Below are 24,698 nucleotides of genomic sequence, written 5' to 3'. Positions count from 1 at the left end.
TAGAGAAGAGTTTTTTTATAATCAAAACACAGTAAGTGTTATAATGTTAATGTTGCCAGACATTTTGCTGTAGCAGAACCTCTGACTATACTTACATAAGGCCTTATTAATGGTTGTCTGCATAATGTGTCACTTCTGAATCTATTTAGTGTGTGCCCCTCTCTATTTCTTTCCCAGCCATATAGTATCTCTGACCTTTGGGGAAGTCCTATTATTTCTGCAAAATAAGCTTGTGTGAGTTCAGGTAATTTAATGCACTAAAATAAATGTCCTAATACCCAACAAAGCTTTGCAATATGTCAAATAACTTGAAATTTCCCAATGACATTTAGAGTCACTAAATGTATTTAGAAGGTCACAGGGGCTCCCTGTTAACATTTCAGCACTAAAAGCCTGTGGGTAGGACTCTGGGTAAAAGGAATCCTTTCTACTGTGTGTTGTTGAACTGCAGGGAAAATCCCCAGGAGTCAGCACCATTTGCATAGGCAGCATCCTTAGGGCCTGCATCATTATTCTGTACTAACATATACTTCTGTTTTGGATGTAGAGGTAATTAAATGTTACCATCTTCATGCTGTAGCAGAATATTTAATATACTCTAAATGAAGGGGCTGCTTTATGGATTCTCACTGGTGGCATGTCCCTGAGTAGATATGTCGTAAGGTCTGATAGAGGGGAAGAGGACAGGGTGCAGCCAGCCTTGAAGGGAGAGGCAGCTGGAATGAAGTCATGCTGTGCAATACTGTGACCTGGTGACTTGGACTCTATGTGAGGGTCCTACTGGTCATTCCAACCCTCTTCCCAGGAGACGAATAGTGGAGCTGAATGGACCTGATATAATAGAAAGTCTCTATCTCTTGTCCCATTCCCAGTTAGAGGTAACAGCAGTGGGACGGTCAAGAGCTGGGCTGGTGATGGACCCACTGTGAGGAGAAGGGTTATGATTACAGAATAAATAAGAGAGATGATGGCAGCTGAGTTCCTCATAGAGAGTTGATCCAACACCAGAAAAATCACAACTGGAATAGAGGCTGAAATTCCCTGTGTTGGACCACAAGATGACATCACGGTGGAACATGGTGATACAGCAAAAAAGCATCTTCCTTCCTCCCACCGCCTCGAGCTGCAGTCACTACCAGCTACCCGTCACCTGCAGCTGGATAAGCAGACTGGCAAGATGAGGGGCAGAGGCAGAGTTACAGAGATGACATTGCAGTTGGAAGCACTGGAACTGCACGGAAGCCAGGCACCATGGCAGGACTGACTTTGTTCAGAAGTACCTCTGACTTCATGGGCTTCTTTAATCTCTAAAAAAACCAGACATGAATGGGGTGCTGCAGAGAGAAGGGAGAAACAAATATCAGTTATTTAGTGAGGAAAGCCAGGCGAAAGACTATTGCCCACAATACACTCAGAGGATGTGCCAGTGGCAACTGATGGGGGCAGCAGAAGAAAGGACTGTGAGCCATTGCTGCTTTTATGATTAGCACAGTCCCTCAACCAGGTGGTGCTAACGGGGGTGGAAAGGAAAAAGTAACTGCCCAGTGAGGTTTGCTTGTAAAGGCACACATGGACATTGTACGTACTATTCAGAGTGTTGAGTAGACAAGGGGCAATAGGCACGAACTGAAAACCATGAAATTCCATCAAAATGTAAGAAAACACTTTTTTATTGTGTGAATGACTGGCACAGGTTGCCCAGAGAGTTTGTAGAATCTCCATCCTTGGAAACAGTCAAAGCCTGATCGGAGACAGCCCTGACCAAACTGCTTTAGCTGACCCTGCTTGAGCAGGGGGCTGGAGTAGACAATCTTCAAAGGTCCTTCAGCCTCATCTGTTGTGCAATTCTGTGATTTGCTAGCACTTTTTCTACCAGTATCTTGTTCTGTTCAATCTCCCTGTAAAAGAAAGCTCACAGCGAAACTAATAATTGCATCTATTAGTTTGGCAAGGCAGAAAAATTGAGGCTATGTGTGCATTTTGATACAAAGTGCATTCCATGCAATGAAGAGTAATCAGGTTTTGCAACAGCATACTAATGATGAACAGGCAGCTATTCCTATGGCTGTGTTTCGCTTTGCTTCTGAATGGAAGATTAGCTCAAGAATACTGTCCTCTGCTATTGCAAGGCTGATGTTCCACCTCCTTAGCATTCAGCTCCTAAACCACCTGTGAGAGTCGGTCTGAAGATGGAGCAGCATTTGCCTGAACATCGCCATCAAGAACTTAGAGAACTGAGGCCCTAACAGAAAGAACGCATGGACAATGACTTGGAGAGAGGTCCGAGGAGAAGCATTGTGTTGCACTGGTTTCTCTGATATGGGGTGTCTGCTGCTAACAGTGGCTGCTGCGTAGTCTTTGCCTGCCGCTTCAGCCAAACCAGCCCCCGCCTCCTGAAAGTTATTGTTCTGAGGGTCTCTTCGACCCAGGGACAATAGCTTCCGCCCAGAAGATGTGTTCTCACCTGCAGCCTCAGTCACATGTGTTTCCCACCTGCTCCCCCAAACAATGGCCAACAAAAAGGAGCATGCCCACAAGCTCGCCAAGGGTCCTGAGGTCACCCAATGGACCAGAGAAAGGCCCCCGAATGCTGGACACATAAGTGCTGGCAAAAGAAAGCGTGAATCTTTCGAGCCTGAGCAGTACAAGCCTGGGTTGCGAAATCAAGGCGGAGACTGTCCTCAAACAATGGGAGCAAGGGGGGTGAAGAAGCATAAAAGATGACTCCAGAATGGACACCATTGGAGATCTTCCCACCAGAGGATCCCGAACCACGATGGAGGACCGGCAGGACTCTATGGGACCAGAGACCAGAGGGACACCTCTGAAGCTCTACTGCTGATAAATGCAACCTCTTTTCTCATCTTTACTTTTACTTTTTCCCTGTTTCTTTTCCCTTTTTCTTTTTCTTACTCTCTCTCACTGTCGCGTGCCGCTTTATGGACAAATTAATAAAGTAACACTTTGATTGAATGATAACCCCTGACATTTTGGTTGCCTTAATTTCGCTCTTCGAGATCAAGGTATAAGAACCATCACGAGTCCATCACCAAATGGACCGTGACATCACCACATCTTAAAATGGTGCTTTTTAAGGAAAACAATGGCAGTTTGCCTTAAATTGGTTTGCAAACTATGGTAGTTCAGGAGCTGATAAGTGCCTCTCAGTTCAGACAAGAAAATAACTGGGGTACTCATACTGTTAGTTGGAGCCCGCCTGTTCATCCTCTTTTATTAATTTTGTACACATTGGATCACCACTTGAATCAGATTAGATCAGTGGTGTAAGAATCAGCAGCTGGCAGAAGTATAGTTAGTTGTAGAACATAGAGACTAATATACATGAGAAATCTCTTACATAGGTCATTTTACACGGTGCCACAGGGAAAAAGTAGCCTTAATTCAGTTGTCTAAGCATAGGTATCTAATTTTAGACTCCCTAAGGTATCCTGCTTGGCATTCAATTGTTGCTCCAGGAGAACTCTGCTCTCCTGCACATCCTATGTTAGCTGCACGTGGAAATCTTAGTTACTCTAGGGCATCTCAAATGCCAACAGATTACTAGCTGTGGGAAACAGAATTGAACCTGCTGGGTTTATCTGCTCATTTCACAGTATATGTACAATCTGTTCATATTTCAGATAGTACCAAAATAACATCTGCACTGAGTTCTACCTTAGCTCAGTGGTTGCTTGCTCTCTTCAGATGGGCAGCCAGTCACCACTGCCTGGTCAGTCGTCAGAAACATGGCTCAAAACCAGGCCCAACACATATCATCCCATACCTGGTGTTAATTAAGGGGCACAGCAGGAAGCCGAGCTGCTGGCAGGTAGATATGTGGAGGAGGTTGGTGATTGTAGGCACTGCTAGAGTGGAATGATGTACAAAAAAGGTGGTCTAATTCCCAAAGCTAAACTCACAGGAGAAATGCTGGAGAGAAGTTGGATTGCAGTACTGGTGAGGCTGCAGAGGACAAATCTAAAGGAATTAAAGCTTTCTTCATTTTGCTAGGCTTCTCTTTTTGTGTGTGTGTGTTTTTGGTTTTGTTTTGTTTTTCTCTTTGTAAGACACTTAGAAATGTTTTTTGTTTTGTTTTGTTTTGTTTTTAAATTAAACTCTCTCAGATCCTTATCCCCAAATGACTGATCAGCCTTAACAAGCAACCAGACTTGAACAGCTGAATAACTTAGCAATGATATACAACCAGTCATCTGGGAAAAATCTTGTCAACTCTTCAGAACCGATGCAGAGGTATTCTAGGCAAATATATGAAAAAGGTTATGATGGGTTGCCTGATATTCTCCATTTTGACATAGAGATTGATGGCTGATATGAAGACTGAGTATACCAGTTCGAGCTGTCAAGAGGCTCCATCAAACAAGAGAATTAGTGAAAAATTGGAATTGTGGTGAGAAAAAAGCACTTCCTGTTTCCCATGCTTCATCTGCTAGGACAAGCCCAAATTTTTACTAGAAGCAAATGTGTCTTTTTAATTGGGAAGGCTTATTCAGCGGCAACTTTTGCAAAAAAAAAAATCAGAGTAAAGCATAACTTTCTTATGAGGAAGGACCATTGTCCTGCACTGTGGTTAAGCCTATGCATAGTTTTTAAGGAAAACAGAATGCATTTAATTCCTAGAAAGAAGAATTGGCAAATACATTTCTCATGGCAGCTTGACTTGTTTGAGAATTTAACTGCGTAAGCCCATTGAAGGGTACTGTTAGACTACGCTGGAGACAATGGGCCAACTTTATAATCAGAATAGTTCCAGTATTCCCTCAAATTTTCATTTATAGCTTGACTGAAAACTGCATCAACTTGCATATCCAATGCAGATTCCCAAGGATTTGAGTGAAAGCCATGTATAGTCAGAATCAGAACCTGGCAAGCTGGCTGTGACTCTTTGTAATATGTCTTTAACCCATGGGAGGAAGCTAGGTAAGGTTTAGTTATAGTGGCCTAGGTCTTCAGATTTCATAAATTGTCACCTAGGACTTCATAGAGTTATGCTGATTTAAATAATATGAGGTTCCACCCTATAAAGTGAATGAGAAACAAAACAGGGCAGGATGTGACAATCATTTTCAAGGCACATTTCAACAACTCACGGATTAGTCCTCGTCAGTACTTACATCCTGGTTGGACATCTCCCAGTACGGTCTCTCACCATAGGACATCACCTCCCACATTACAATCCCATAGCTCCAAGCGTCACTTGCTGAAGAGAACTTCCGGTAAGCTATAGCTTCAGGAGCGGTCCACCTGATGGGGATTTTTCCGCCCTGCAAAATACGTTGACAACTTATCAATATGACCAGAATACAGCAAATATTTAAAAGAGAAGAAAACAAAAGATATCCTGGATACTGAATTCTGCATTCTGCCTTCTGTCAATTTGCCTTGTCAACTTGCTGCAAGTGGAAAAGATGAAATATGCCTTCTTCAGAATTTAATAAAAATTTGGTTTCATTTGTAGTCTAATTCACCAAAACCAGTACTTTGTGAAAAAAAGAAATCTCAGTTCAAAGAACAGAAAGTGTTCTAGATGATTCATATTTGTTCAGTCATATTATTAGTCAGAACATGCCTTTTGATTGAAAACATCCCAAGCCTGAAATTCCTAGCACATTGACATTGAATCTCTTTTTCCTTAAATGGAATAGAAACATCTATTGCAAAATACAGCACTGAAAGCACTTAACAAAATTGTGTAAGCAGAAAGGAAACGATAGCCTTTCTATTATTTTTTACTTCTGATAATATTTTTACATTTTTGTTGTGCCCTTTAAATATCCAGGTAGATAGCATGCCTCTAATAGGCGTTTCCTTAGGATATTGAATAATTTCATTCTTCAGCTTTCAACTTCCAAGTCCAAGTGCTACCACACATACAAAATCTGTAAGAATTCAATCTACAAACCTGACTTGCTCTTTACTAACCACAGTATACAGAAATTTTCTCTGACATTAGTAATTTATACAATTGAACCTGGTTGGTCTGTTCTCCCATAAATAGTTAATGTATGTGTCCTGGTTTTGTTAAAACAAGACTAGTTCCTCTTTCACTGAATTCTCCGTTCAGCTAAGTTCTTCTAATTAACTGCAGTTTTCCGAATTTGGCTGCTTGTTTTTGCAGACAGCAGCTGATAATGTAGCAATGGTATGCAAGGTCGCTGATAAAAATGCACGTCCTTTAAGTGAGAGGGGTGTATTTACAAGGAGAGGCAAACTGAACAGGTGACTAAAATTGACCAGATAAGTATTCCATTCCATCCACGTCACACACCCTATAAAAGTGGGAGATCACGAGGGTCTCACTCCCTTCCACTATGGCTGGCATCTGAAGAGGACCCTGCCTGTTGTCCCTGCAATTTGAGGCCTGATTCCAGACCTTGCATCCCTAAATCCAGTTCCAGTTTACTGTGGAGTCCAACCCAGGACTCCTGGGTGCTGGCTCTGCAGCTGCTGGAGCAGAGCCAGCTCTGCTGAGCTGTGCTGGGAAATTCAAGATTGGTTTTGTATATTTTGTATTATTTTCTCTATTTTAATAGTAGCATTAGTAAAGCATTTTTAATTTTTTCCAACTTGCAAGTCTCTCTTTTCCTCCTATTGGGGAGGGGGGGAGGGGGAAGGGTAACAGCGAGCATCTGCCATGGTTTATTGTCACCCTGCATTAAATGGTGATAGTATGAAACCTATTTTCCCTTTTCACAACATAGTATTTCTTCTCCAGATACATTTCTATTTTCAAGAGCATACATATATTATTATTCTTTATATATAACTCCTTAAATAAGTAGAGTGAGAACAGTATGCTTAAGGTGCCACTAGATGGTAGAAGGAGGCAGCCAGTAGAGCTGAGCTCACTTAGCAGTAATTGCATTCAACAAGCAGTAATAGATTCTGCTCAGCATTATAATTGTATTTGTGACAGAAACAAAATAAGAAATGAACTAGAACATCCATTTGGCAATTGAAGAGAAGCCACAGCTAAACACAAGTATGTAAATCTCTGTTAATTTGCTTTGGATATACAAAAAATTGTGTGCAAGTTGTCAAAGTCTAACTTCAACTGACTGAGAAGAGGCTTGTCCTACCAAAAAAGTGTTCAAAAGAAAAGCTCTGTGTCTGTGGTGATGTGCCAGTCAGATAACTTCTCATCACTGAGTCTCACCTGCTGGTGAAAAATCTATGGTTAACGTTTATGTTGTATGATGGTTAAGATGTCTATTGTATGCTGTTACATTTTTTGTAGCTGTCTCATCACACAACAGAGTTATCCTTTTTACTGCAGTCTACAGTTTCCTCACAAGGAGAAGGAGGAAGTGTTGGTGCTGATCTAATCTCTCTGGTGATCAACAACAGAACCCGAGGGAATGGCAGAAAATGTGCCAGGGGAGGTTTAGGCTGGACATGAGGAAAGGGTTCTTCTCCTAGAGGGTGGTGGAGCACTGGAACAGGCTCCCCAGGGAGGTGTCACGGCCCCAAGCCTGGCAGTGTTCAAGAAGAGACTGGACAACACCCCCAGACACATGGTGTGAACTGTGGGGTTGTCCTGTGCAGGGACAGGAGTTGGACTCGATGATCCTCGTGGGTCCCATCCAACTCAGGACGTTCTGTTAACACTTCTGTGAACACTTCTATACTGGATCATGTTTAGTCCTTTATTTTTAAACATTTTATAGCCAGATGTATCTAATTCTATCCTTAGACCCCTGGCTTCTGCAGAGTTCTGGGGATAATCAATATTTCCCTGGCATAAGCCACAGGCTCATAGCAGGCATGTAACTCCTGCTTTGGACATGGACACATGCACTTTTTAAAAGGTAAACAACATTCCTGCTGATTTGTATAACAAGAGACACTGCCCTGGCAAAACTAAAAGCTCTTCCTCAGCAGCAGCTTATCAGTTGAGGCTGACAAATGATACAGAAGATGATACACTTCTCCCAACACAAGAGTTCACTGTCTAAACCTCATCTTAGCAAGGAATCTCCCTTGCTGTCTTTCACTTTATGTCCACTCAAGATACTTTCTGGAGTGCCATACCAGCATTAGAGAGAGAAGATGCAAAAGAAAAATTCCATATTTTCTTTCCTTATCACAAATCTTGGGAGATGACAAGAAAAAAAAATCTACCAGTTTAGATGGTTGTGTTACCATAAGACTTTGTTTATAAAGACAAACTGATGAATCAACAAATTTAGTATGAACCTACATTTCTAATTTGAAGAGTTATGAATAATTTATTATTTATTTGAATTCTAATGAAAAGTCTTATGTTAATAATTGAATCAAGTTGCACCAGGGGAGGTTTAGATTGGATATCAGGAAAAATTTGTTCACAGAAAGGGTTGTCAAGCACTGGAACAGGCTGCCAAGGAAAGTGGTTGAGTCACCATCCCTGGAGGTGTTTAAAATACGTATAGATGAGGTTCTTAGGGACATTGTTTAGTGACAGTGTTAGGTTAATGGTTGGACTCCATGATCTTAAAGGTCTTTTTCAACCAAAAAGATTCTATGTTTCTATAAATGGCTACTTCTAGGGAAAACACAATCCATACATGCAAATAAAAGGTATTTGGATATTTATAGATTTTACTTTTAATGTCTATAATATAATATGGATAACATAATAGGAAAATTATTTTTTAAAGTGTGTTCTTTTCATAAGTCTGATTAGGTATTCCCAAATTAGACTGAAAAGAGAAAAAAAGAGGCCACATCTTGAGGAGCCTTTGCAGCTAGATTTGTGAGTATTGGTTAAACATAAATGAGTTTTAAAGAATCTGATTAGACTCTATGACTAGTTTCATGATACAGCTTTACTGACTGAACCTTTTTAGACTGAACCAGTAGTGCCTCATTGAGTGTGAAAATGAGAATGGAGAACAGAGTTTTGACAAAATTCAAGGCAGTTCACGTTCAAGGGCATAAGATGTGCTCAGTGTTGTAATGTAAAACAAAATTATTTTCTGCTAGCTTTAATGACAAAGTGAAGCAATACCTCTAAAATTTTTACAATTGATCCATCTTATGTATGAAGATGGATTCATACTAATGTAAATTTCAATACTTAATTATGTTTGCAGAATATACTTTTATGCAAAAAAGTGGGCTTATTTATTTGAAAGCCATTCAAAAGCAGAGATTGCACTATGACTACCTTAAGAGATGTATATGACTGAACAGTAGTAATAGCTGCTCATGAATAATAAAAGAACACATAAGGTTTAGATTAGCTGAAAATATATTTCCTGATTAGAGTAATAAACAGTGTTACTGATATTGAACATGCCTTTTTAAATTTTGATCTAACTGGGAAAATAATAAATGCAGTACGTACTGTTTACACAATGCCCCACCTTCAAATTAAGATAATTTATAAATCATCTACATTTTATTACTGCAGTAATGAAATCTGTCACAGCTCTCTGAATCAGAAAGCCCTTATGTAAGCCCATTTTGCTTTTATGTTATTCACTCTCTTTTGGGGGGTGGGGGGGAAGGGCAGGAGGTGTGCTAGGAATCAAACTGTATTTCTGCTTCATCTCGTGCGTTAATAATGATATCGGTGATAAGCTAATTTTATTTTCACATAGTAAAAGAACACTAACACTGCTATTCAAATAATTAGAATTTTTTCCCATATGCTGCCAGCTGAATAGTGTCTATCTCGTGATTTTTTTCTTGATTGTAATTTAATAAGCAATTTTACTATTCAGTGTCAAGAGTCCCCTTGGGATTAGAATATTAGGCTCGCATTGCTTAGCTTGTAGAACTGTTTAGAGATCAGCCCTTGAAATGAAATTTACTCCCTCACCCACCCACACATGCTCACTCTCCCTACAGAGTTGGCAACAGCACAGTTCACCACACATTTAAAGGCAGAACTGGAACTATGTGTTGCAGAATGCCTTATTCTTTACCTCAAGCTATGCACGAGAGAGAGACAGTCTTCCTAAAATGCCATCTCTTTTTGAGCTTACAACAAAAAAACTGCTTATGATGTCTTTTGTGAAAACACCCCAGCAAGGCAACTGACAGTGACATTACATATGGTCCAATGGGCCACAAAGGCTATTCCTTCCTCTGCATTTTTACCATCTCCCATTTGATATTTTTTTTTTATTTTACATGTAAGACATTTTTTAAAAACAACAGTCGTTAGCAGTTTCTTTAATTAAATACTTAAACATATTTTAAAACTCCAGCAGAAGAATGTCGCTGGTAGCTATGACTCATATTTCTATGAAGATGAAGGTTGGGATGTATCAGCAAGCTCTAAATGTGTGATGCAAAAAATGACAGAGGGCACAGAAGTGAAGAAGGAAGCCTGTTAGATGCCCAGAACTTTTGACATACTCTACTAGCTAATTAAAGTGAGGAGTGATACCACTGAGAACCTCAGATATGAAACTGAAGGTAAGATGTAGGAGCTCCCACTGGATGTGCAAAGACAGCGATACATGTAAGCAGCTAGAAGCAAACACGGTACATCAGGCTCACGATGTCCCAGAACTAGGAGTGATGTGAAACAATGCCTGTTTCTGCTGAAAAGCCTGTTCTGTTTTTTTCTTGAATGACACTGAACATAAAGGAACAGTAACTGACAGATGCATAGGAAATACTGTGCCAGATTAGACTAATGGTGCACATAGTTCAGTAACTTTTGTCCAAGAAATAGACAGTTCTAGATGTCTTTGCATCTGGAACTGATGGATTTGGACCTCAGCATTTAGTATAGCTGCAGCCAGCTCTGTAACAGTTACTATTCCTTTATGTTCAGTGTTACTGAATCATGCAATAATTTCCTATGACATGACTGTAGTAGCTGTCCTTTTCTCCACCCCAAATGACAGAAATGAGAAAAAAAAAGAAAACATCTAAGTGAAGAGAGACAACAATAATGAGAGATAGTAGTTTTAAATACTGGACATAATTCATCATTCTGTGCAAAAGACTTATGCCACTTTACTGGAGCGATGCTTTTATTTGAGCATATGAATCAAATTTTTCATGTGGAAAGTTATAAATAGTTAGAATTTAGCATCCTCAAAGAATAATTTAGAACTATTCAGTATTATTAACAGTCTTCTCTAGTGTCTATTGGAATACCAGAGAAACCATGTGGCAAGATAACAAAACTGCTCTGAAAAGGCATTTCAGAATTTGCTCTCATTATGCCCTATTCCAGTCAATTCTACCAGTCTTTCATTTCCCTCAGAACTGAAATGAACAAAACCCCCTGATTTTCAAAAGGACTGGATTTTCTTTTAATCTCTGGGAAAACAGTCATTTTCTTTCAAATATCCTGATTAATGATGCTAAACATGTGGAAATTGATTTTTCACCCCTTAAGTTAGCTATCACTTTTTTCAGAAAAAGCTATTTATAGTTTTGACAATGTCATTTTATGAATATTAACCCCTATCGTATGCATGTATTTGTGTCTTCAAAAAGGGGGAAAGCTGTTGATGGATGGAAAGAATCAGCACTTAAGATACTAGCAAAACTATAACAGCCAAGATAAGACTTTTGTCCACAGATCATCAGAAACACTTAAGGTTAACTGGCATTAACATTAGCGGGATGCTTCTCCAAAATACTTCACCCACCCTGTCATTCTGTCTCCCTAAGGGTCATCAGTAAGATTAATAGATTAGCAGTATCATATACACAAAAAATTCAGAAAAACAAATATATCCTATCTCATCGTCTTTTAGTTCAAAAATTAAAGAATTAAAATATTACTTTGCTAAAAATTGAAGAATTCTGAAATAAAGAATTCTCTCTGAAACAGCTGTGATTCTCAGTAGTAGCAATAGTAGCATTTCATTTGAAACAAAATACTTCAACATGCTGTCCCTTGCCTGATTTTCACTTGGGTTGAAAGATAATAAAAAGTCTGATAAAAATGCACAGCTTTGACCCTCAAAATCCACAAAAGTGAAATGGTAGTGAATATTTCTGACCACTTACATCTGTCCTGCATTCATGTTTTCTTGACAGTGCAATTTAAAGAACTTTATACAATGACAAAGACATAGCAAACTACCTAATACAAGTGTTGATACCATTGTCTCTTGTTTGTCTAAGTGGACTACAGACATCTTTTCTTGTTAGCCGTGATGCCTTCATCTACAAGGCGCTCACTGAAAGGCCAGAGGCTTTTACTCATTTATTTTAAGAACGTATATTTGTTTTGTTTTTAAACAAAGTAGTTCATTCTGGATATTGAGCAAAAGGAGTCTGTGGCTGAAAATGGGCAGAGGCCCCACTCTTCCAGAGCTGAAAGCTCAGTGTGCTTTTTTGAGGAAGGGGAGAGAAGGAGAAAAGGAAGAAGTGAAAGACAGAAAAGAGAAAAAGAGATTCAACTTTCAGAAGTTAACTGCTTTACACATCAGCTAGAGCTGTGAGAGAGCAGCAAGATCAGGACTGCTCCTTATGGGTGGGGGAGCCAGGAGCAGCTGCCACCTGCCCTCACAGAGTCTACTCCGTGGTGCCTGGGGCAACAGGCAGGGCAGGGTGGAGACAGCGAGCATCAGGCAAAGGCAAGGTAAGATGCCAAGGCCAACGTGAACCCAGCAAATCCAAACTCCAGCCCAACAGGGCTGGGCCTGGCCTGCTGCAATGTCTCTGGAGCAGAGATTGATGGACACAGGCTGAGCTGAAACAGGGTCCTGAGTCCATGGGCACTGGGGGACAGCCAGGCCAGTGAGGACTGGTGGTGTCCTCAGAGCACTAGTAAGAAGTAGACAATTGTACAAAGACAGATAAACACAAATATTTTGCCAAACCTCCTTGAGACTGCTCTTTTAAAAGGTAACATTGAGACTGGTGGGGCCGAGGAATCTCATAATGTTTTAGAGAGTGGGACTTTGCATTTCCCTAGGGTTATGAATGCACCAGTGAATTTTACAGTATTGGGTGCTTGGCCCTCAATAACAGAGAAATCTCTTCCTTTTCTGAAATTAAATATCAAAACCATGCATCTCTACCAAATCCAGTCCAGAAACTATAGCATTAGTTAACAGCAATGACGGGAAAAAATGTCAGTTTTCTTGAAACTAATATTTCTGGCAAAGATCTCTCTCTTTTCAAGGGCATCAATTTCAAGCTATCTGCCAGATGTGTCAGCACAACTCACATTATAGCCGTAACCGATTTCTTGAAAGTTACTCCTGCAGAGTCCCTCAATCTGTACATCCAGAGCCTATCCACTTTGCTTACACAAGTAGTCCTACAGAAGTCTACGGAAAAGGTGAAAAGAATTTGTTCTGAGATGCTTATTCGAAGGATGTCTTACGTCGCACAACTTCATAACAAAGAAATTTGTTACAACGTCCATTCTTACTAGAGGACCGAGTTACTGAATGCAAATATTTCTCTAAAACTAAGTAATTTAAATTGAAAAAAAATGTTACTGGGCACTGTGATTTCTTAAAAGCATCAACAAAGACTTGTCTCTGAAATGATGGCTCTGGCTTGCCCAGGGCTTCATTAAGTGTTTATTATTGGATCAAAGCAAACCGTTACCATGCGTTGGGTGAACACTTCATGTCATTATCATTAGCAATTTCACAGCTAGTGATTTCCACACACATATTTAGTTGACATGCACAACAAACGGTTCCCATATCTCAGTAATCAAGTGGCCTCTCTCTGTTCTGCCATAATGCCTAGATTATTTATTCTTTGCTGCTGTGCCCCTGAACCCCTGCAATAATTCCCTTCACACTATGCAATTTCAAGTGGCCAATAAAAACTCAGAAGCATATGGAAACTTGAAAATGGAGGACAAAGTGGAATGGATTTAAATGTATTATTACATTTTTTTTTTAAATGAGGAAACATTGCTATGGGATGTCATGGACTCTAAAAATACAGCCATCTCCAGAAGTAACTAGACAAACTTACAGAAGAAATATTAATGAGAGATATTATATATAAAGACCTACCTCTGATTTAAAGAAGTCTTTGATTCACTGACCACTAAAAGCTCAGTAACCAAAATTGTGAATGCATAATTGCATTGTGCACTCTCTTATTGTAGTCTTCCTTGGAACCTGCTACCTGCTTGCCAATTTGGAGACATGCTACTGAGCTCACAAGCATTGCAGCTGAGTTTGATCATTATTCCCTTCCTATAATTTCAGTTCACTTGCAGGTAAACTATAACCACATGGTATGATATTGTAACAGGAAAAATGTAGATGATGAACAAGTTATCAACTTTTTTTGGGAAAGTTAAAGTGTTAAAAAGTTAAATTCAAAGATGGGCACCTGAAAGGAGGTGTTCTTTGATGTGAGACAGTATAACTGTAGATGGCTATCTGAAGGATCACAAGACATTTGGTTTTTTGTTGTTGATTCTATTACTAGATCTCTGTGTCTTTGTACAGGACCCCAAAGTTTATGACTAAACCCTCTGACAAAAGTAACTAAATAGTTCTACTGTTAGTAAGTTTTGGCAACAGAAAAGGGAGATAAACTGAGGAGATAAACTGGCAGGCGGCTATCTGTAAAAGTACTGCCCTGGGAGACTGGGAGCTGGCTACTGAGGAAGTGTATGGAGGTCTTATGTTTGCTCCATGGAGGGATGACACTACCTTGTAAAGATTTCAGTCTCTTATCTTTCATCACCAATAAATAATATCACTTAGAAAAAAAGGGTAATAAAAGTACAACCAGGCTGTTGGGGAGCATGCAAGTTTCATGTCTCTGAGTCCACACATAACTGCATTAAAATAGTTTTTATACATTGCAGAGGAGGTGGGAGAACAGATGCTGATGAAGCTGAAACAGCTGAGTCCAGAGCCATGGGTCAAGAAGCATGACAGGGGCCAGGGACCTGTCAAATACTGGGCACCATCTCCTGCCTTCCCATCTGGGGATGGGGGGGAGGAAGGCGAGGAACAGCTTCCTGAGGACAGGTTCGGCAGTGAGGCTTGGCAGAGAAGAGGACGGTCGGTAACAGCCATTTCTCCTGCGCTGGACCAAAATACTCCCAGTGCTGGTTTGCGGAAGAAATGAAGTGTAGGAGCCACAGCTGCGCTGCCAGCACATCTGTCTGTCAGCCAACCCACCAGCAATTTCAAGACAAGCATGGAAGACATCAAAGGTTAGATCAGATCACCTAAACATGGTGTCTCCAGTCCCTTTAGGCACTGTCAGTCGCGCACTACCTGTCATTTTAGGAAGATGCAGGTCTCCCACTGTCTTGTTTCTGCCAGTCCTCTGCAGAGATCTCAGGCTCGTGATATCTCAGAGGGCACTGGACCTCTACATTTAGGCAGCTGATCCCTTCCTGATTTCCTGCGTATTTAATGAAAAACAGTATCTAAGGAAAGGAGAGAGATGACAGTATTTCTGCTGATGGAAAGGCAGAAGGGCGCAGCTGATCCTCTGGACCAGCCAGCAGCTAAAGGGCAGTAGCTCAGCGGCCAGTCAGGCTGCACAATGTTGGGCACAACATGCTGCCACTTGCCCAGTTGGCAAACTGGGCAAATATTGGGGCTACTGAGGAAATAGATATAGGGATGTGGAAGTGGCTTGTGAGTAATTTGATACTGTATGAGGCCATGGGGACATGGGAGGGATCTGAGCTTTAGCAGTGAAGTGAAACTGGTAGAATACAGTGAGAAGCTGGAGGTACTGTGAAGGTGCATTGGGAAGACTGTGAGAAGATCAGAAGTTATGCTATTGAGGCTGCATAAGGACATAGGGCTTCATTAATTTCCTTATTGTGAAATAAATTTTTCCCTATCCTCTGACCAAGGAAAATATCCTGTTACAGCAGAAGTCACAAAGCTTATTACCAAAAAATTGCAGAGAAATGAACACACAAGTAGTTTTCAGTACAAGTTAGTGGCCGCTTCACAACACAGTTTATCTGATATTTCTATTTGGTTTAGTGACATACTGGTATTGTCCACAGATCACTGCAGCATGGCAGCATGCAAATTGTTGAATAACAGGATAACTGTCTGTTTTGCGATAAATAGTTTAGCACATAAATGTGGTTAGGCCTTCCTGCAGATATACATGTTCAACTACATCTCTGTCAATCGTTTGAATAAAGGACACTGAACTTCAAGATAGTTCCTATTTCAGTATCATCAGCCATCTTGCCAGGACAAATCATTGACTGATGCTTATGATGGTAGCTCCCGTCAAATTAATGACAATGAGAATTTAATACATAGCGTTTAGTGCAATGTTGGTTTACAGACATGGATAATCTGCTTCTGACCTTTAAAATAGTGAAATTTCTTACTATTGCACTTCCTTGACTTCTGTACTGCTTTTCTATATCTTGATAGATTTTAATTTAAGCTGTTCATGAATTGTGGCACTAGGATACCTTTTGTCCTATAAGTCAGTTGAATTTACTCCTTGTATTCCCCAGATGGTATAAACTTTTGAGTAATACACTAATAGATTATCTTTTTTAGATGATGCATCATCATCATTTGACTGATTATAATAAAGAGAGAATAAAATAATAACATAATTTATCATCCCTGTACCTTGCTCAGGGGATATCTTACTTTATCATATAGTATATTAGTTGCCACTTCCATGATATATTACAGTAAGACATCATCAGAAAGAAACATTTTGATGAAGTACTACTTAGCAGTAGAGACTATTATCTAGGGATAAACAGCCCTCGGGGGTACTTTGTTTAACACAATATTGTAATACAAAGGTAAGAAGATACATGGCATAATGAGAGATGTGATTATTCTCTGACATCAGACTTGCCACTGGCACTAGGCCAGCTGTGGTTTTTCTTGGAACAGTAATTTATATAAATTGCTATACATCCTCTAAGCTTTGGTAACTTTTGCGTTACCTTTGTGAATTCACCAAAAAGCTTCATCAAAGTAGCTGAAACTTGTTTTGACTTTTTAGTGTGTCTCTATAGATAAAAAAACCCCAATGTGTTCATTTCACAAAAAAAATCTACCTAGTTCGGAATAATGAAAAATGAGACTTTAGTTTTAATTTAGAAATGTTAATTTAGCGGAGGTAGATTGGCAAATTACAAATGTTTTTTAACCACAAATTCATGGAGAGAGAGAGCCATTTAAATAATTTATAGCATTCAGACTTCATGCAAATTAAACATACACATCTTGCCCAGTTATGGAAAAGCTGGCTAAACTTCTACCTTAAGGCACAGATGCATGACAGTCGTGTTTACATAGCCAGCCTGTGTAATATATAAGTGCAATTTCTGCAGGAAGTCCCTTTTTGTGCTATAAAAAAAATCATATGCACGTTTTTCTTTTTCAGTCACCTCAGTTACATTTATGTACTGCAAAATGAATATATTCATATATATAGGAAATGGGTTTCCAAAGTTCTTCTGGTGGACAGCAAAGCAATATGCTACCAGCACAGCTGTGTCTGCGGCATCTGAAGGGAAACTCCTTCAGATTACAGCACTGAGGAAAGGAGAGCAAATGAAACGTAATTAGGCAGAACTTAATGACGTTTTAAGAAAAAGCATTTTCCTACTTTGTCTATAGATAGTTGACAATTTACTCTTCAGTTTATGGCTTTGCTACCCTTGGTTTCTGGATTATGACCTTGTCTACTTAAGGAAATTAAGGCCATCTGGTTTTGATGTCCATGAAATATGAAGTTATGGAATACTAATGCATGGGTTCGATTCCTTCTTTTTAAGATCTGCTGTGTAAAGTGCTAAAGTTCAAGCCTATCTTCAAAAACAGAAATACATATAACTTCAACAGCCAGAATGCTAAACAAAACACTACCTATTTTCCCACTCACAATGAAGTGGGGTACATTTTATAGCACATGCATCCCTCCGTTGCTTTTTTCAGTGTAGACTGGTGATCATTCTCAGTAACTCCTACCAACCCACAAGTTCCCTTTGAGGAGCTTGAATCTTGCAAAGGATGGGTATCATACTTACACCTGGTAAAAACAGACAAGATGAAAAACTTGTCACATAAACTCAGCGTCCAGTGATTTAACACCACTAAACAACACTGAAAAGAAGCAACCCTCCTTTATCAGCTATTTCCAGAACACTACTTGATTTATTTCAGGTACGAAAGGGCTCCCTAATTACAACATCAACAATGTGCTCTGGGAAATTGATCTAGATGAATCATCTATCCTCCTTAACAAATTTCCACACCTTCTGGCATACTCTCTAAAACTTTTCCTTTGGCCAGGCCATCAATTATCTCCACAACATGTATTCTTACATCTAATGAAAGGTAGACTAGGATGCACTTTTGGCATAGCTCAGCCTAGCATAAAAAAAACCCAAAGCAATGTCCCTCTATCCCCAATCACACAATCACCTAGAACGTAAAAATCAATTGAAAGTAAAAATCAGACATACAAATGCACTGTTTTCTTCCTAGGATGGCTCGCTCTTTGCTGCGCCCCACAGGTCACGCACAGGGTACTCACCCACCAACACGGTCATTCTCTTGGTTGTCATGTATGTTGAGTCTGTGTAATTGAGTTGCTCACTGGGCCCTCACATTTCAGTGCCTGGATTAGATGTTTTTCTCTTAATATCCTTTCCTCTGTTCTGGTATGATGTGCTACAACTGATCTTTAATTAGGGAACTTCTGCTGTTTCTGAAACACAAGTGGCCTGTAGATAAAAGCCAAAGATCTTACTGCTTCTGCTGATTTATCTTGGCTGAGAAGAAGTACATCTCCACTCTTTATCTGTCTGGGGTCTTAGGACTCAGTCCATCATCTTTCTCTCTTGTTCCATGGTTTCAGGCATTTATCTCAGTGGTAGTATCTCAATCACTTCTTTTGGCCAAGCAAGACTGCAGAAAGACTTTAAGTGTATTTTCTAACTTTTTAATTGGTTCTCTATACAAACTTGAATTTTGGTGCCAACACCAGTTTATGCCTGTTTTTTTTTTTTTTTTTAATAGAAATCCAGCACCTCAGTAAGTTGTGTTTGTGCATTGTCTCCTTTTCAGGGTGCTTATCATGCACCTATCTATTCACATCCTCGCTTTCTGTTTATAGATCTTGATAGGTTGCTGCCACCATATTTGATGTACCACGTGAAGAGGTGTTAATGTGACAAACATTCATGTTTTTCAACATTGCTTCAAAGACCTGTATCAGAGAACATGCAATTGTAGCTATCTTCCTAGCCATCCACAAACAAATAGATGTTGCCTTGCTTTCTCCGAACCCTCTTGTTCTGAAGCTCATGTTTTCCACACCAGATTCCCTTTGGGATGCTAGGATGATCATGATCTCATTTATCTATATGAAGTTGTTGATGGCATGTTCTTGGTCTTTCTAGCTCTCTCTCTCCATTTCATCCACAGTTTGGAACTCAGATAAACAAAGAAACAAAAAACCAAGAATCACGGGAAAATGAGTTTTCAGCTTCTCACAGCTATACCAAATTAATGGAAGCAATGGACTGATCATTTTTTTTTTTAATGTGTATTGCTTTTTACAATAAACACAAACAGTGTGTCCACGGCTAAAGCCATGATATTTTATTGCACATTTGGTCTTTTTAAAGTGCTACAAAATCTATCAGTCTTTTGAGATTTTTGGCAATGGGATATGGACAATTGCTGCTGCGTAAAAAACAGCTGACGAAAATAAGCATGCGGATATTTTATTTTTTTTGTTTCTTTTGGCATTTGAGGGTGAAAAAGATCAGGGTTGAAACTGCCTTCTTTAGCTTCATGGTAATCACAGCAAAGATACCATGCAAAAATCTTGATTCAGAATAAAAAGCTTGGTTTTGTATTGTTCCCCAATTGTCTTCACAATTACATAAAAGCCTATAAAGCATTTGATGGAAGTACACTGACCAATAATGATTTTTCCAAGCACTGTAACCAAACTAGGAAAAGTTGTTTTTCACACTTCGTATTTGATAAGTATTTCCAAAAACAAGAGGTATTTTGCTGAGATTTGTTAAACATTAAAATGGTGCAATAACACTGCTTGGCCATTTTGCTCTTCAGAGCGCTTTTTGGCTCATAACCAATCATTCTCATGACAACCCTCTGAAGAAGCTACTGTCTCCATTTAACAGTAGCAAAAACAGAGACAGAGGTTGAAGGCTATCAAATATGCTGAATACCTGCAACTCCCACTGGCAATAACTGGATTTCTAGATGTTAACTGTTACAGAAAACAGGTTGTAAATGATTTATGATGGGTAAAACTGCATGATAAAAGAGGAGGAACCTCTGAGATAAAGTTCCAGCTTATGCAATTGCTCATTTCCTGGGCTGTGTCTTTGTCTCACAGTGGAGAGAGCTTTACAATGGATTTTGTACTTATGAACATAAAAGAACAAATTAATGGTCAACTACTGTGAATGTTTATATAGACAACTCTTCCTTTGCAGTCTCTTCACTTAAATAAAAAACCAACATATTGATTTGTAAAAATGAAATAATTACAGACAAAGAGCAACCATTTTTGTTTCAGTACAGAAAAATCAGAATTATTCTCACAGTATGCACCTCACCAGGGAAGGATGAAGTATGGTACCTAAGGAAAGGTAGTATCTCTAATAATTCCACCTTGAAGCAATCTTTAAAATACTTACCAGTCCTAGCATTATATTCCATACACAACTGAGAAATGCTGCTAAAGCTATTAAGCAACAGCAACATATAAATCTCTTGGCTGTTAGAGCATTAATCATATTCACTATAATAACTCAAACCTTCTCCTCAGTACAACACTGCAGTGCATCTCCCAAAGTACAATGGTGTTGCTGTATCTCTGATCTTCGTGAACACTACAAAACCAGCAGAAAGGTACTTAACCTCTAAGAACACACAATCTGTTTCTTTTTCTCTCTTTTTTTTTTGGCTTAGCTCACAAGATCAGAAAACAACCTAATGATAACTTATCTTTTTTATTATTCAACCTGCATGTTAACTTTCATAATGAAAACTCAGTTTCACCTTTTAGGCTTGCATTTATGTATTTTTTTTTGTTTGTTTTTATTAAATTTTGTTCCTCTTGTCATTAATTTGATTAAACATGTGTCACCACTACTAAGCTGCAGGAACAAAATGTTGGCTTTAATGTGTTGCTCTGGGACTTGTCATCCAACCAAATTCACAGATGTTCCAATGAACACACAGCATTTGGTCCATTTCTAGGATAAACATAATTGTTTACTTTATGTACAGCGTCATGATCCTGTATAAGTAATCAGTAAGATCAGTTAAGTCCCCTCACCTACTCTGTAGCTCTATATTTTTGATTAGCTGATGCAAAGCAGGAAGGAAAAGTGAAAAATTAGGGAAACAGGAAAAATCCTTGTGGTCTCTATGCCTCATCATGAAAGAGCTGCCTCTTTGAAGATTCCTTTGTAGTTTTGCCTATTGTGACAAAATGTACATTTTCTTATAAACAATGAAGTAGGCAGAAGTACTTAGAAGTGGGAAGAACTGCAAAATTATCTTTAGTAGCTGGGTAGAAATGATGTTATCATTATGGCTCGTAAGTATGGGAACAACCCTCCCAGAATATTCAGGAGGTATTATCAGCTTCTGTTATGTTACTGAAAGATATTGGCCTGTAAAAACTTAAGAGGACAGAAAATTGGGATTTGGTATTTTGAAGCAGTCTGATAAAGGAAAGAACACATGTGCATATGTGAAGTAATTGTTCATGAGCAATAAACAGCTAGCTCCATGGACATGTGAGCAACACAGCAGATGCAAATAAAAATGTGTGATGCTTATGAAACCTACAGGAACACTTAAACAGCTTTGAGGTGCTGCTCACACAGACTATAAAACTGGTGTTGTGTGCATATTAGCTATGAAAAATAGCTTTTTCCCACAGAAAATGTACTAGAATAGGCATCTCTCTAATAACAGAATAGGACCTCGGGTGGAGATACATAGGTTCCCCATAAATGCTTGTTCCAGTTTTGTCCTCCTTGAAAAAATTATGACACAAACTGCAAAAGTTCACTATTTTTTTAACAAATATTTTTGAGGAGGATCTTTTAAGAGACAAGTTTTAAAAGGTTTCTTACTGTTGCAAGAACTAGGACAAGAAGAAAGCATCAGTATTTCAGTCCCATGATTATTCCATCAGTTGATTCTTCCCAGACAAAGATAACTCAGAGTAAAATCACAAGTGAGATGCTACCAGTTTGTGGAGCCCAGCCTGCGTGCCTGCTGTAATTGAATTTGTACACACAAACTGGAGTGTGCAGTGTTGCTATTCCTCTTAATGGGATAGACCTTCTGAGTAGAACTTTTAAAGCCTGAGTTAAATTTTTATTCTATTTTTAACAAGTCTTCAGTATGTAACACCAATCTTTACTTATGACTTCATGTGTTGTATGCATTTTTACCACATACATTACCAAAGAGTTGATGTATAGGTGGCAAATACAAATACCTTTTACTATTGGTTACAAATAAATCTGTGCAAAAAGCCCAGTACAATACAGTACACCACAGACAGAGACCCAAAAGCAAAAACTCTACAATGTTGAACAAAACCAATATTATGATTTTTATTTATTTGTGGTATGCAGGATGGTATTATGTTGCCTCTATAACAATTTTTAACTTTAATTTCAAATCCTTATGTTTCAATCTTTAAAATTTGAGGGCACTACAGAATTATCCATGTGGAAAGTCAAGCGAAAAAATGTGGCAGCAAAATGCTTTTTCTTGCATTTCTCTAAACACCTCATAATACAAAAGAACTTCAACTCCACTGTGGTATACACAGGACCAGAAACAGGTACCTCTGCACAGAGAAGATACAGTTTGTTGCATTGCAATCTGCAACTCTGAGAACTTAAGAATCACTCATATAATAGCTTGATTCCACAACACCTGGTCAAATGGCAAGGCTGAACTGACTGTTGCATGGACTTTAAAAAAATACGCAGCAAACACAGTACTTGGCCAACTGCTTTGTAATGGAGAAAGAGGAGCTGCCTTTGCCCTGAGGTTCCACGCTGGTACTATCAGGGATATGAAATAAAAAGAAAAAAAAAAATCATATGCAAAAGGACAAAAACTATACCAAGCAACAGTCCCCATCCTCTTACAATTGGGAAACTGACAGGAACTGAGGAATTTCCTTGAGACATAACATGCACATGGAAAGAAGTGTCTGTGAGTCAAATATTCTCATTTGTGTACCTTATCTATGAATGAAAGTACCTTTCACCAAAACATAACATCTGCAGCAATGAAATAGGATTTCTGATGTGACTGAGTGTATATGTAGGGCATTTCAGGTAATGCAGATGGATAGCGTAGCAGATTCTAAAAGGTATCACACCACATAGTCAAACAGGCTTCTTATATAATTTTGCTATCTTAAGTAAATATAATAAAAAGTGTATTAAAATAAGTAGGTTCCTATAAATGAAACTACAATATACTTTAATTGGGACTTGGCTCTGCCTTCAGGGATAGCCTGAGAAAATGCATGCTTGAAGAAAGATGCAGAGCTTCACTGCTGCGCTCCCTGAGAACTTTGCTTAGACATCCAGTCAGGAGGCGTAATAATAGGTCTTTTTAGAAGACGATACAAGAAAAAGGTAACAAACCTCTATATGACAGTTATTTTGTGTTTTCTTCATTATTTTTGTTTATAATTATTTATTGTGGAGAAGGGAGGTGAAAGCCCTGGGAGAGGGGCTACATTACCTACAGTTCTACTTCTGATGGAGGCCCCTTGGCTTGGGTGCTATTGACTCTGCTCAGGGAGAGATGTGCTGGGAGAAGGTATTGTAAGATGTGGCAGGCAAGAGACAGCCTTAAGAAGTTCATGCTGAGCTGGAAAGGTGTGTACAAAGGAGCAGGCAGCCAAAACTCAGATTGGAGAGGAAGAACTTCCTACAGATGAAAAGGGGTTGGTACAATTCATAAAGTCGTTGACTAAGCCGAACCTGCAAGCAAGGTCTACACCTTTACGTAAAGTTCTGGCTGACTCAGTCCTGTAACAAACTTTTACTCCCCAATTACCACTCAGGACTTAAAAGTAAAGCTCTGAGAGGAAGGAAATCTAAAAGAAATCTCTGCTGATACTGAAATATTTAAACACAGAAACACTGTATCCTCTGCATGACAAATTATACTGTAGATGATTCTGTCACCTACCCATAGCAATGCCATACTACTATTCTGTGGAGGATGGTTAATGCCAGCAATATATACAACTCCCCCTCATCATCCTTTCCTAATTAAGAAGCAGATGTTACTTATGGTCTTATTTGTGATGGAGGCCAAATGTTCTAGATGCAATTGGAAAGCAGCAAACAGATATTAAAAACTCAGCAAACTACTAAAGCTGTGGATCCCAGCATATTTCTTTTCAAGAAGAGTGTAGCTGATCTGCTAAATAATTTCTGAGCATGACAGTTTCATGAACCTTTGGCAGCTCCCATTTAGAAAAGACTTTGAAAACAAAATCTGCACACATAGTGTGCATTAATTTCATTTAATAATTTACAGTGTATTATGGTGTGGGCTCCCCCCCCCTTTATTTATTGTATGAACTGGGCAAATTTCAAAAGCAACACGATACAATGATATATATGCCTCTTGTTGGTCACAGCTCTTAGGTGTATCTTTCTACTTGCTCTCTCTTTCCTATACCTCCTCTTACTGTAATGTTGCTATACCATGATCAAGAGACTAAAGGGATCC

The 24,698-nt window shown here is 39.1% G+C and overlaps 1 protein-coding gene across 7 annotated transcripts in view; it reads right to left on the bottom strand.

Moving 5' to 3' along the window:
- Nucleotides 1-24,698, bottom strand: part of EPHA6 (EPH receptor A6) — a 502,797-nt gene that overhangs the window by 24,302 nt on the left and 453,797 nt on the right. For all 7 annotated transcript variants that reach the window (XM_065076549.1, XM_065076536.1, XM_065076555.1 and 4 more), the window contains one exon: nucleotides 5,133-5,282. In XM_065076549.1, coding sequence (XP_064932621.1) covers nucleotides 5,133-5,282 — 150 coding nt within the window. The remainder of the gene's footprint in view (nucleotides 1-5,132; nucleotides 5,283-24,698) is intronic.

The sequence above is a fragment of the Columba livia genome, chromosome 1 (genome assembly GCF_036013475.1).
Source record: "Columba livia isolate bColLiv1 breed racing homer chromosome 1, bColLiv1.pat.W.v2, whole genome shotgun sequence".
NCBI lineage: Eukaryota > Metazoa > Chordata > Aves > Columbiformes > Columbidae > Columba > Columba livia.
Note: the sequence above shows the minus strand (reverse complement) of the source record. Positions and strands in the feature narration are given on the sequence as shown.